Genomic DNA, 14,035 nt, shown 5'->3' on the forward strand with positions numbered 1-14,035 from the left:
GTGGCAGCAGCCGACTTATTCCGTTACTGGGGCACGCTGGCCAAGGACCTGTTCGCCTCTCCTAACAATCACAAGGTGAGCATGTTCTGCTCCCTGATTCCGGGGAAGGACCATCCGGCCTGCGATGCGTTCCCCCTTCACTGGGGACAAGGTCTCATATACGAGTACCCCCCTATTCTGCTCCTCTCGAGGACTCATGACGAAGCTGTAAGAGGATGGGGGGACCATGATCCTGGTGGCACCCTCCTGACCAAGGCAGATGTGATTTCCTTTGCTCCAGGACCTGTCCATGAGCGCACCAGTAACGCTGGGGACTGCTCCCGACCTCCTATCACAGAACCTGGGCATCCTGCGCCACCCGAACCTCCGGGCCCTGGCCCTCATGGTGTGGAGGTTGAGCGCATGATCCTCCAGTCCTTACAGCTCTCGGATGGTGTCTCCAGGGTCTTGATTGAATCCCGGAAACTTCCACCCGGAAATCTTACAGCTCGAAGTGGAAGCGGTTCTCCACTTGGTGCGGCAGCTGTGGACTAGACTCTTTCTCTTGTCCGTTCCCCCGCCTGCTGGATTATCTTTGGCACCTGTCCGAGTCTGGCCTCCAAACCAGCTCTGTCCAAGTACACCTCAGCGCCTACCACCAGGGGGTCGCCAGGGCGCCCATTTCAGTCCAGCCACTGTTTGGGTGTTTCATGTGGGGCCTGGTTCAACTGAAGCCCCCGCTTCGCCTGCCAGCAACCCCGTGGGATCTCAACATTGTCCTGGCGAGGCTTATGTGGCATCCATTCAAGCCTCTCAAATCCTGTGACCTGAAGTTCCTCACCTGGAAAGTTATGTTCCTGATGGCGATAGCTTCCGCTCATAGGGTCAGTGAGATCCAAGCCCTGGTCACGTACGCTCCCTACACAAAATTCTTTCCTGACCGTGTGATGCTGTGCACCCATCCAAAATTTCTGCTGAAGGTGGTGACTGCTTTCCACATCAACCAGTCAATCATCCTTCCCATGTTCTTCCCTCAGCCTCATTCTCACCTGGGGGAATGGGCTCTCCACATCCTGGTCTGCAAGCGGGCACTTGCTTTCTACTTGGACCGTACAGCGAGTCATTGACAGTCTACCCAACTCTTTGTGTTTTTTGACACCATTAGGCTGGGAACAGCAGTGGGGAAGCAAACCCTATCCAACTGGCTAGCGGATTGTATTGCCTTCTGCTACGAGCAGCGGGCTGGCAAGGTGAAGGCTCACTCTGTGCGGGCTATGGCAGTGTCAGTGTCCCATCTGCATGCGGTCCTTGTCGCTGAGATCTGCAGGGCCACGACCTGGAGTTCTCTCTACACATTCGTGGCTCACTACCGTCTCGACAGGGATAGTCGCCAGGACAGCACTTTTGGCCAGTCTGTCTTCCGCAATCTATTCCAGTCTTGAACCCAACTGTTTTCATTGTGCTCTCTATGGGGCCAGACTACCCCTATTTTCCCACAGCGCCGCAGTTGTGTAGTGCCTGTTGGCAACTTGTTCGGCTACTGTGGGTCCTTCTATCACATGGGGCAGTCTGGAGCTCTGTAATCACCCAAGTGAGGACTATCATCCTGCTTGTCCTAGGAGAAAGCACAGTTACTTACCTGTAACAGGTATCCCCCTAGGACAGCAGGATGTTAGTCCTCAGGAATCCCGCCCGCCTCCCCATGACTTTGGGTTCATCTTCGGTTTATTATGTTAATTTTTCTCGCTCGTATTTTTGCTATGTTACGAGACTGAAGGGGGACCTCGCGTGAATGCGCGGATAGCAGCAGGCTGGGCATGCTCAGTCTGCCAGTCAAAGTTTCCCGTGCTGGGCTCCATCGGATGATGTCACCCACATGTGAGGACAACCTGCTGTCCTAGGAGAACACCTGTTCCCTGTACAAACCCGGATCAGTCCAGACTCCTGGGTTTTGCCTCCCCTCCAGCAGATGGAGACAGAGACGTTTTCACGAACTCTGCCCTATACCCTGAGGTTGCCACCCACAGTCCGTCAGTATTTCTTTGTCTCCAGCAGAAGGTGGAGGTGCAAAAACCAGTCTGTTCTGATCAGTGTGAAAAAAAAAATAAAATAAAGACAGAGAGATGATAGAAAATTAGACAGAGAGGGTTTGTTTTCTGTGCAATTAAAGTTAGGTAAAAAAAAATCAAATCAAACAGGAATTGAAGCTACGGTTTCTTCAGCCGCCCGGAGGGTTGTGAGGTCCTGAGGGGACCATCCTCTCTGGTGTTGCAGGCAGCTGCTGGTAGGGGTCGAGGGCCCTATTACCAGGTGAGAGCAGCTCAGGGGGTGATACCAGGGAGCCCGGCTCACTCACCCCAGAAGGAGCAGGATCCAAGGATGTCTGCAGTGCCGGGTCTGTGGTAAAAAAAAAAAAAAATAATAATAATATTGCAGGGTTTTTTTGTGTTTGCCGCGCCAACTCTCCCATCCCTCTTTGCTGCTGCCGGTCGGGTTGTTGTTAATTTTTGCCGCGTTTTTGTACTTTTTTTCAGTGGTCTGGGATGCCCTGGAGCTCGGCTTGCCATGCGTGCGGCTCTGCGCACGCGCGCCTATCGCATCATGAACTTTGCTCGGGATGTATTCCCCGGGGTGAGGGACCCTCCGTATTGGTTCGGGACGATCGCCATGCGGCGAGCAAGGCCTCCTCAGGGCCGGCTGCATCGTGAGCTGTTACAGCTGATCCGTTCCCAAGAAGTCAAGAAGACCACCATCCTGATGACTGAGGCGATGGCCTTTAAAGACCTGCAGGATAGGAAGTTGGAACTTCAACTCAAGAAGATATTCAAAGTTTCCGCTTTGGGGGTGCATGCGGCCATGAGCAGCAGTTTCTCCTTATGTGCAGGCCTTCACTGGGTTCAGCAACTACAGGCCAGTGAAGGTGTTTCGGAGGGTGAAGCTCTCCAAGCAAGTCGGCTGGAAGCGGCGATCGCTTATAGTGCGGATGCGCTTTATGATCTGTTATAGACTTTGGCCAGGTCCGTATTTGCACGCAGGCTTCTATGGTTGAGGAATTGGTTTGCGGACGTTTTGTCAAAAGCTCCGCTCGGCTCGTTGCCTTTTAAGGGCAAGTTGCTTTTTGGAAAGCAATTGGAGGACATGATTCAGTCCCTGGGCGAGAATAAAGTACACGGGTTGCCAGAGGATCGTCACTGGTCAAGGGGCTCCTTTACTGCTCGGTCTCGTTTCTGGGGAAATCGGAAGTTTCGCCCGTCCAGGTCTTCAGGTCCTTCCTTTTGACAAGGTTCAAGCAGACAGCAAACATGGTCTCAGTCCTTTTGAGGTCGCCGGTTCAGTAGACCTGGTAATCCCCAGTCTGCCCCTGGAGTCAAATCCTCGCAATCAAATGCGACTGGCCCATTCTTCGGGGCCGGTCGTGGGGGGGGCAGACTATCCTTTTTTTTACGAGGAGTGGGCCAAGATGATGTTGGACCAGTGGGTCCTAACAGTGATAAGACAAGGTTACGCATTAGATTTTGTACGCCATCCTCAGGACAAGTGCACGTACAAAGAAAAATGAAAGGCAGTACACGAGATGTTGCAGCGCCTTCTAGAACTGGGTGCCATTACACCAGTTCTGTCTGCGGAACAGAGGAAAGGCTGCTATTCCATCTACTTTGTGGTTCCCAAAAAGGAGGGGACTTTCCGGCCCATCCTGGATTTAAAAAGAGTTAACAGATGCCTTCGGGTGCCTCGTTTCCGCATGGGGACGCTGAGGTCAGTTATTGCCTCAGTAAGAAAGGGAGAGTTTCTGGTGTCGCTGGATTTGACAGAGGCATATTTACATATCGGCATCAGGAAAGTCCACCAGATGTTCCTACAGTTCTTCATCCTGGTTCATCATTATCCGTTTCAGGCTTTCCCTTTTGGACTTGACACCGCTCCCAAGACTTTCACCAAGGTAATGGTGGTGGTGGCAGCACAGCTTTGGAGGGAAGGATTCTTGGTACATTCTTACCTAGACGACTGGCTGATTCGAGCAAAATCAGAAGTACTGTGCCAGTTGGCGGTTCATAGAGTGTTGCAGCTTTTGAGGTCGCTTGGTTGGGTGATCAATGTGGCCAAAAGTCACCTGGTTTCCCTTTCAATCCTTGGAATTTCTGGGTGCGCTGTTTGACACGCAGCAGGGGAAAGTTTTCCTTACCGCGGACCATATTTGCAAGCTACAGGGTCAGGTTCGGGTCCTGTTAGCCAAACACCCTCCCAGAGTACGGGATTACTTGAGGGTCCTGGGATCGATGACTTCCACTCTGGAGTTGGTGCCGTGGGCCTTTGCTCATATGCGTCCTTTACAATCAGCATTGCTTTCCTGGTGGAATCCAGTCTCCGAGCAATTTCATCTGCCCCTTCCTCTTTCGGAGTTGGCAAGCTCCAGTCTCGAGTGGTGGCTCCTCTCGGACAACTTGGAACGCGGGGTTTCCTTGGTAATGCCCGAGTGGACGGCGGTGACTACAGATGCCAGCCTGTCCGGCTGGGGAGTGGTTTGTCTGAAGAAATCCGTACAGGGACAATGGACTCTGCAGAAGTCTCTATGGTCATTCAACCGGTTGGAAACCAGAGCAGTATTTTTGGCCTTACAAGCTTTTCTTCCCCTTCTCCAGGGGAAGTCAGTCAGGATGCTGTCCGACAATGGACCACGGTGGCGTACATCAATCGCCAAGGAGGGACTAAAAGTTGTCCAGTGGCGGAAGATGCTCAGCAGTTGATAGGCTGGGAGGAACAGCATCTGGTCAGCATTGTGGCATCGCACATAGCGGGCGTTGACAACGTTCAGGCAGACTTTCTCAATCGGAATCGTCTCGTCCCCGGAGAATGGGAGTTAGCGGACGAAGCTTTTCAACTCATATGTGACAAGTGGGGCACTCCCAGCCTGGATCTGATGGCGACATTCAAGAATGCCAAGGCCCCACGCTTCTTCAGTCGGCACTGGGAGACAGGAGCCGAAGGAGTAGATGCTCTAGTGCTTCCCTGGCCGAGCAACGTGTTGCTGTATGTGTTTCCTCCTTGGCCTCTGATCGGAAAGATACTCCGCCTAACTTCATCCAACGGAGGTGATTCTAGTGGCCCCAGTGTGGCCGAGACGCCCATGGTTTGCGGATCTGCTCAGCCTTGCAGTGGCGGATCCTCTGCGTCTGCAGGATTTCTCACAGGACAAGCAGAATGGTAGTCCTCACACATGGGCGACATCTTCAGAATGGAGCCCAATCACGGAACACGTTTGTCAAAGTTTCTGGAATTTTGACTGGCACCTACTGGGCATGCCCAGCATGGCATTAACCCTGCATCCAGCAGGGGTCCCCCTTCAGTCTCTTTTTTTTTTTCCCACAGTAGCCTCATGGGTAAAGAAGCTCTCTAGAGCTGCCCACCAGGCACAGACTACTCCGAAGGTATCGACTTCTTCCTCTTCAGCTCCGGAGAAGGACCGAGGAGAAAGTCATGAAAAACATAGACACAGTCACCGGAAGGCTCAGTCCGCCGATCCAGGCAAGCCTGTAGCATCGGCGTCGACTGAGCCACCGACTAAGAAATCCCACCCAGAGAAGGCCCCATCCTCCTCTGCGACTGGGTCACCAAGGCGTTCCCCACCTTCTTTGGTGCCGGGAAGGGCAACTCCACTTTCACCGGTGGACCCTCCGGCTACGCCAGCACTGCCTCCTACTCCGGAGCTGAGGCTACACGCCCCAGGCCTCCGTGAGGAATTGGATCGGATGATCCAAGAGGCCATCGGAAAGGCGATGGGGGCTTCCAGCCTCCATCGACGCCGGCACCGATGCCAGCTCCGGTCGCCGACCCAATTCCCACGGTGCTCGCACCGCTATTGGGCAGATTGGATGTGTTGCTCGGTGCTCTTCTACCGGTGGAACAGAGGACACCAGTATGTCCCACGCCTTTCACCCCGATTCCTTTGTCATCGGAGGACGAAGACACACAGAGATCGGAACCTATGCCTGGACCATCCGGGTTCCTGTTACCGACTCGCCCGTCAATGCTACTGGTTCCATCAGTTCCCATTCCACCATCAATGCCGTATCGCCCTCTATTGGTGTCTCCTCCGGTGCTGTCTGTGCATAGACCTGATCCCTCTGGAGTAGCACCATTCTTTCTCTCTGGAGATCTCATGGGAGCCGGAGACCAACCTTATGACCCGTGGACCGATGATTCCTCTCAAGATACTGATGACTTGCCTTCAGAACCATCACCCTCTGAGGAGAAAAGACTGTCTCCTCCAGAGGACCTGTCCTTTGTCAGTTTTATAAAGGAAATGTCTGAGACCATACCGTTCCAGCTTCAGACAGAAGAGGACTCCAGGCATAAAATGCTGGAAGTGCTCCAATTTGTAGATGCACCCAAGGAGACCATATCTGTTCATGAACCTGCTGAATTGAGAGCATCCAGGCTCTGTACCACCGGTGAATCGCAAAACAGATGCCACATATCTGGTGCAAACTGCCCCTGGATTTCAGAAAACACAGTTGGCCCATCATTCTGTGGTTGTGGAGTCAGCCCAGAAGAAGGCATGTCGGTCTAAGCCTCATTCTTCCATACCTCCAGGAAAGGAACAGAGGTTCCTGGATGCATTCGGCCGACGTGTGTTTCATGGCTCAATGCTTGTTTCTCGCATTGCTTCTTACCAGTTATACATGACCCAGTATAACAGGGACCTTTTTAAGAAGATCCAAGATTTCTCTGAGTCTTTGCCAGACCAACTTCAGGATCCACTCAGTAGCCTGGCTCAGAAGGGTCTAGATGCTGGCAAGCACGAGGTCCGCGCTGCCGGTGATACTTTTGACACTGCCTCTAGGGTGTCTGCAGTGGGGATTAGTGCACGAAGGTGGGCCTGGCTAACGTCCTCTGACCTAAGACCAGAGGTACAGGACTGCTTAGCTGACCTGCCCTGTGCTGGAGATAATTTCTTTGGGGACAAAATCCAGGAAACTGTAACGCAGCTTACGGACCACCACGAGGTGCTACGTCGGCTTTCATTGGTGCCTTCTGATTTTTCATCCACCTCCAAGAGGACATTCAGAAGGGACTCTAAGCGGCCGTCCTTCAAAACACGAAGATATTATCCTCCTGCTTCTCGGGGTCGTCCCTCCAGGCCTTACCAGAAGGCTCAGTCCAGACAATCCCGGCCTCAGAAGACCCAGCCAGCCCCTCAACTGGGTCCAGCTGCAAGATTTTGACTCCTCGCTGGAGGGCATTTGCCAACCTCCTCTACCATCCGAACCGTAAGCGGTCAGTTGTGCCATTTCACCAACATATGGCACACGATCACTACAGATCAATGGTTACTTGCTGTGGTGGCTCAAGGTCACCACCTCAACTTCCTGATTGTACCGGCGGACTCCCCACCTCAGCTGACGTGGGGATCATTCGACCACTCCCCTCTTCTAGAGGAAGAGATTTCAATCCTCCTCAAATCCCGGGCGATAGAACCGGTACCCCTCTCCCAACAGGGGCAGGGGTTCTATTCCTGGTATTTCTTCATTCCAAAAAGGTCGGGGGGCATTCGTCCAATTTTGGGCTTGCACGCCTTAAACAGGTTATCTTCAAAGGGAAATGTTTAGGATGGTAACCTTGGGCTCTCTACTTCCTCTTCTACAAAGAGAAGATTGGCTTAGCTCTTTGGATCTCCAAGACGCATGCACACGCATCGCGATCACTTCGTCTCATCGCAAATTTCTTCGGTTCCTAGTTGGCCACCAACACTTCCAGTATCGGGTACTGCCATTCGACCTAGTGTCCGCACCTCGGGTCTTTACCAAGTACCTCGTAGTGGTCGCAGCCTACCTCAGGGGTCAAGGTGTCCATGTCTACCCTTATCTCGATGATTGATTGATAAGGGCCCCAACTCAAGAGGACGCCCTAGCCTCCTTACATCTAACTCTCAATATACTGCTGACCCTTGGGTTTCTGGTCAACTATACCAAGTCCAAGCTAGTTCCATCTCAAACCCTATCCTTCATAGGTGCTGACCTGGATACCGTACAAGCAAAAGCCTTCCTCAGGATCGAGCTCGTACTCTTACGTCCCTGGCGCAATCCCTCCACGCTCGGGATTACTCAGCTCGTCATTTCCTCATTTTGCTGGGTCACATGGCATCCTCGGTACATGTCACTCCGATGGCCCGCCTCGCCATGAGAGTGATGCAGTGGATCCTAAAATCCCAGTGGGCTCAGGCTTGTCATCCAGTGTCCAGCATTGTCCATGTTACCAAGCAGCTCTGCCTGTCGCTGACCTCGTGGATGCAACATTCCAATCTCCTTCAAGGCCTTCCTTTTCAGGCTCCAGAACCTCAAATTACCTTGACGACGGACGCCTCAACCTAGGGTGGGGTGCTCATGTTGACAACCTGCAGACTCAGGGGACCTTGTCTCCAGAGGAAGCCAAACATCAAATAAATTTCCTGGAGCTTCGGGTGATCAGATATGCCCTCAGGATTTTCAGGATTGCCTCTCAAACAAGGCCATCCCGATTCAGACCGACAATCATGTGGCAATGTGGTACATCAACAAGCAGGGGGGAACGAGCTCCTACCTTCTGTGTCAGGAAGCTGCACAGATATGGGCGTGGGCTCTTTCCCACTCGATGTAACTCAGAGTAACCTACTTGGTGGGCATGGACAATGTTCTAGCGGACAAGTTGAGTCGAACCTTCCATCCACACGAATGGTCTCTCAACCCCACAGTAGCGGACACAATCTTCCAACGTTGGGGTTATCCACACATAGACCTCTTTGCGTCCAATCACAACCGCAAAATACAGAACTCCTGCTCACTCACTCACAGCCGAGGGATGCTTTTGCCCTCTCCGTGGTCCAGCGGTCTCCTCTACGCGTACCCTCCACTTCCACTCACATCAAAGACTCTTGTGAAGTTGCAGAGTGACAAGGGCTTAATGATTCTGATAGCCCCTCATTGGCCACGCCAGGTCTGGTTTCCAATCCTCCAGGACTTATCAGTGTGCCGGCGCATCCCTCTGGGGGAGGACCCGCTACTGATAACTCAGAACAACAGGTGCCTACGCCACCCCAACCTCCAGGCCCTGTCCCTGACAGCCTGGATGTTGAAAGGTTAATACTCCAACCCCTTAACCTTCGGAGTCGGTATCCCAAGTCCTGGTAGCTTCACAAAAGCCTTCCACGAGACGGTTTTATCATTCTAAATGGATCGCTGTACCCTTTAGAAGAAGAAATTCTACTTTTAAATTGGAGAAAGATCGAGCCCCGCTGTCCTGTGGTGATACTTAAAGGTCCGTCCCCCCCAGTTGAGAATTCCTGAGGTGATTTCTAAGATCCCTCAGAGGTGTGCCTTGGTTTGGTAGCGAGTGCCCAGCATGGACTTTGCTGCTTAGCCAGCTGAAAGGTAGCGGGTACAGGAAGCCGAGTGCGGCGGTGACGGACAAAGCTTTCCCCCCTGCAGTCAGAGACAGTCTCTGTACTCAGCTGGTAAGTGCTGAGCCCAGGTAAGTAAAAAAAAAAAAAAAAAAAAAGAGGATCTGTCACCAATTCAGAGATATTGGAGGGGTTTTGGTAAGACTTCCTTCAGTCTCCCTGCTCGGTGCACCATACCGATTGTCATTCCCAATCCTGTTGGGATTAAGGAAAATGGGCTCCAAGCAGGTTGAGCGGCTCCCAGTAGGCTAGGCCCCGTTTTAGTTTCACACCACATGGTAGACCGCAGTGACGCCATCTTGCACGTGTTCATGTGCGTCTTCCATTGCCCACCATAGTGCGTCGGTATGCTTGGTGTGTGCTGGCTCTGCACATGTGCTGTGTACATAACATTGCGCACAACTTTGTAGGCGCAGAGTTTAGATAAAGCCAGGCGCACGGACTGTGCATGCGCCTAATAGTGGCCCACGTAGACGTGCACAAAATCTGTGCACAAATTTTTTAAGCATGAACTGGCTGAACGTGCAACTACTGTCCCTAATGGCTCCGGCAGCAAAAAAACATAAGCACCATTCACTCTGCGCTGCTTGTCATATTAGGGCTACACAGTCTGACCTTGATTCTTACTAATGTCAGCACTGTGAGGAGGCCCAGGGAGAGTTGGCCTCCCCAGACTTTACTAAGCCTGGATCCTCCCACTCTGAGGATGGATCAGCCACAACTTTAACCGGAAGTACCACGGATCTGAGGAATCTCGGGGCTGGGTCTTCCATGGGAGAGAGAAATCCAGCGGCGCCTACCCCAGTACCTCCTGGGCTAGGCATGGACCCAGTGGAATTCTTTCAAGGCCTTCGTACAGGCGCAGTCTGCTTCACTTGCCCCTGTCCAGATGGAACCACAGCCGATTGGGCTTCTTTCTAACAGCCCTATTGGCAGGCCTCAAGACTTGCCTCGTCTCACCAAGGTTATCCCTGGCAGGGACCCAGACAGCACGAACGAAGAAGGACCATGTAGGCAAGGTGCTTCTTCCATCAGACAGGATGCTGCAACTACGGAGACAAATTCATCTTTCTAAGTCTCTAAAGTTCCCTGAGGATAAACCAAGATCTTCTTGGAAAGGTTTCCTTAGCAGACCGAGGTTTAGAGACATGCATCGCTATTTTCCAGGAAGGTCTGGACTTCCTCCTTTTCATCTTCGTATTCGCAGAAGCAAGGGGGAGAAGGTCTCATTCCTTTTGTGTGAGATAAAAGGGCTCTTGGGATGGCATTGGAAGAGGCTCAGGGTAATCAAATCTTCCCAGTGAAGGACAAGGGGTCCATGCTTCACTTCAAAGGATACGGGGTTGGCTTTCCCAATTTTACAAGGAGTGGACTCGAATCAGGTCAGATGAGAGTAAGAACATAATAAATTGCCATTCTGGGTCAGACAGTTTTTCAGCAGGAGAAGGGAGCCATGATCGGCAAGGCTTGATGCACTGGCTCAAGAGTGGCCTCCGTGTTCTGCTTTATGTGTTTCCACCTTGGCCATTAGTAGGCCAGGTGATTTGGAGGATTCAGAGACATCGGAGGTTAGTGGTGCTTATAGCTCCACAGTGGCTCAGAAGGCCATGATTTGTAGATCTCATTCGGCTCAAGGAGCAGGGACTTCTGAATTTTGATCGTGTGCAACAGTTTTTACATCAGGGAACAGTGATATGTGAGTAGCAGGTTTGCTTTTATCTCACAGATTAGCTTTTGAGAGTAAAAGGTTGATTGGCAAAGGTTACTCAGAGGAGGTAATTGCTTCTTTGCTCCAGACTAGGAAGCAGTCAACTTCCTTAGCCTATGTAGGATCTGGAAGGTCTTTGAGATCTGGTGTAAGGAAATGGGGTACTGCAATTACAGACATTAATTTTGGACTTCCTTTCTTTTCTGCAGAAGTTCCTGCTAAAAAGAGCCTTACGCTGAAATCCCTCAAGGTGCATGTGTCAGCTTTGGTGTACTACTGAGGTAAAATTCGAGGTAGTCCCTTGGTGTCTCATCCGGATGTAGCTCAGTTTCTCTGAGGGGTCGGGAAGTTGAATCTTCCAATTAGGAGCGTGGTTCCCTTTTGGAATCTAAATCTGGTTTTGCAAGCATTGGGAACTACTCTGTTTTAGCAATTCAAGAGGGCCTTGCTGAAAGATCTGAAATTGAAAGTGGTGTTTCTTGTGGCGATTTGTTTGAGATGTCTTTTTGACCTGCAAGCCTTATCCTGCAGATATCCATTTTTACCTATTACATCTGAGGGTGTTTCCATTCATACGGTCCCTTTTTTTTTTTTGCCAAAGGTGGTTTCAGCATTTCATTTGCAGGAATCAGTGGAATTTCCAGGATTCAGGAACTTTAATTTGTGAGATGGGTTGAAAAAGCATCCATGTCTTGGATGTGTGTAGGATGCTGTTACGGTATTTGAAGATGACCAATGATTTTTATTTATTAGATCATTTATTTGTGCTGTATAGTGGACATAAGAAAGGTCAGTCTCAAAAGCTACAGTTGCAAGGTGGATCAAGGAAGTAATTGCATCGGCCTACATTTGCAATTACTCAGTGCTCATTTCACTAGGGACAAGGTGATGTCATGGGCAGAGTGTCAGTTTGTGTCACCACAAGAAATTTGTAGGGCTGCTACATAGTCCTCATTGCATTCCTTTACCAGATGATATTGTCTGGATGTATAGGCTCAGGATGCTGCCTCTTTTGGGGTGAGCGTTTTGAGAGTAGGACTTGATGGTTTTCTCCCAGTTTAGGGGTGGCTTGGGCACATCTCATGCATTTGGACTGATCTGATAAGGAAGGTAAAATTAGGTTTCTTACCTGCTAATTTTCTTTCCTGGAGACCTACCAGACCAGTCCAGAATCCCACCCGTGGTCCTGCTCGTCTATGTAAAATGATTTTCCAGTGTATTGGGGTTTGTTCCTTCACTAGCATTATTGGATTGGATTATACTGAGGAACAGTATTGACATAGTCCTTTGGGATTGATGTACTTGTGAGTTTGGTATTCACAACTATTGGATCTACAGGCAAAGTAACCAAGACTCTTGGATGTAAGTCATGTTTTATTAGCAGCTATGCATTTCATGACATAGGAGAAGTTTATTGATAGTGCTGAGATGAATGTTAGTTTTGATGCCCCTTTTGGTGGCAGGGTTCATCGGTTGGAAAGATTCATTATGGGATATTATTTTTTTTTATTTGGTTGTTCACCTCTTCTTGTCGGTAGAGTTGCTTTGGAATGTTAATACTGAAAGCCTGCAGGTGGCACAGTTCCTTGTAAGATTGATTCCAGCAAAGCATTCATTCTCTGTTTCCACCTCCTGCTAGGGAAGAGAAACCCATGCATCTGGACTGATTTGGTAACACTCCAGGAAAGAAAATTAACAGGTAAGAAACCTAATTTTACCATAACTTTGTTTTTATACATTGCTTTACTCTGGTATAGACTGATGTGATCAATTGGACATGGTTTCCTTTCAACTAAGTATTAAATAGACCGGTTGGATGTATGCTTCATTTCAGTTGTGTTCCTAATAAATGGATCAATTTAATAACTGCTTAAAACAAAAAGATTCCTTCCCTACAAAAATAACTAGTTATGCAATATTGTGTTTTCTTTTCAAATAATGAGCAAACTTTTCAGTAATTCTAATTCACTTGACTGTTGGTTATATGATTTCTATCTGCAAGGAATAACTCTCCCACAATGTATTGGAATAATTATAAAATAATTGTGAGAATTGTGCCCAGCATTTCCATCTTAACCTTCAAGCATTCCACTAGTATATTGCCACTTATAGGATGTGTTTCTCTGGCAGAAGCCTTCTCCTGGCATCGTTTTTCGCCAGCTGTCTTTGGAGGAGAAAGACGAAAAGGTGCCCCCAAGGCAGAAGTTTGTCCCTTCTGAGATCTCTGAAGCTGTGGAGCGAGCCAGGCGGCGTCGCGAGGAGGAGGAGCGCAGAGCCCGAGAAGAGCGCCTGGCAGCCTGTGCTGCAAAATTGAAACAGCTGGATCAAAAGAGAAAACAAAGCCAGAAACCTGGAGAGGCCCCAAAACCTGCAGAAAACAAAGAGAACGAAGTTCCACGGTCTCCTAATGTAGAGAAGATTGCACCTCAAGAGAACAGCTATGCTTTTCGGAGAGGTAGGGGGATGCAGGGCCTTCAGAGAACTCTGAATCTGCTTAGGATTTGTTGGGTTGGATTGTACCGAGGTACAGTATTGGGATTGTTGTTGTTCATGTGTGTTTGTTATTCACAACTCTTAGATCTATAGGCAAAGTAACCAAGACTGTTGGATGTAATCCATGTTTTATTAGCAGCCTTGCATTTCATGACATGGGAGAAGTTTATTGATAGTGCTGACTTGAATGATAGTGTTCTCATTAAGATACTAGTGTTTGGTAGTACTTGATTTTATTGCCTTCAACACTTTACGGCAATGTTTTCCAACCAGTGTACCATGAAAAAATCCCCACTGCGTGATGCTTAGGTCCAGACCAGCTCCTGGGCTTTGCTCGCAGCATCTCATAACAACAAGATTCGTCAAGAATTCTTTCCCTGTACGTATCCCTATCAGTCCAGATGCCTGGTTTTTGCTTTCCT

The 14,035-nt window shown here is 50.0% G+C and overlaps 1 protein-coding gene across 12 annotated transcripts in view; it reads left to right on the top strand.

The window, feature by feature from the left end:
* PRRC2B (proline rich coiled-coil 2B) overlaps positions 1 to 14,035 on the top strand; it is a 393,423-nt gene that overhangs the window by 156,788 nt on the left and 222,600 nt on the right. For 10 of the 12 annotated variants that reach the window (XM_029612564.1, XM_029612557.1, XM_029612562.1 and 7 more), the window contains exon 12: positions 13,251 to 13,575. The exons of 1 other annotated variant lie outside the window; for it this stretch is intronic. In XM_029612564.1, coding sequence (XP_029468424.1) covers positions 13,251 to 13,575 — 325 coding nt within the window. The remainder of the gene's footprint in view (positions 1 to 13,250; positions 13,576 to 14,035) is intronic. One more of the 12 variants, XM_029612560.1, reaches the window with a different exon arrangement.

The sequence above is a fragment of the Rhinatrema bivittatum genome, chromosome 8, assembly GCF_901001135.1.
Source record: "Rhinatrema bivittatum chromosome 8, aRhiBiv1.1, whole genome shotgun sequence".
In the NCBI taxonomy this organism is placed as follows: Eukaryota; Metazoa; Chordata; class Amphibia; order Gymnophiona; family Rhinatrematidae; genus Rhinatrema; species Rhinatrema bivittatum.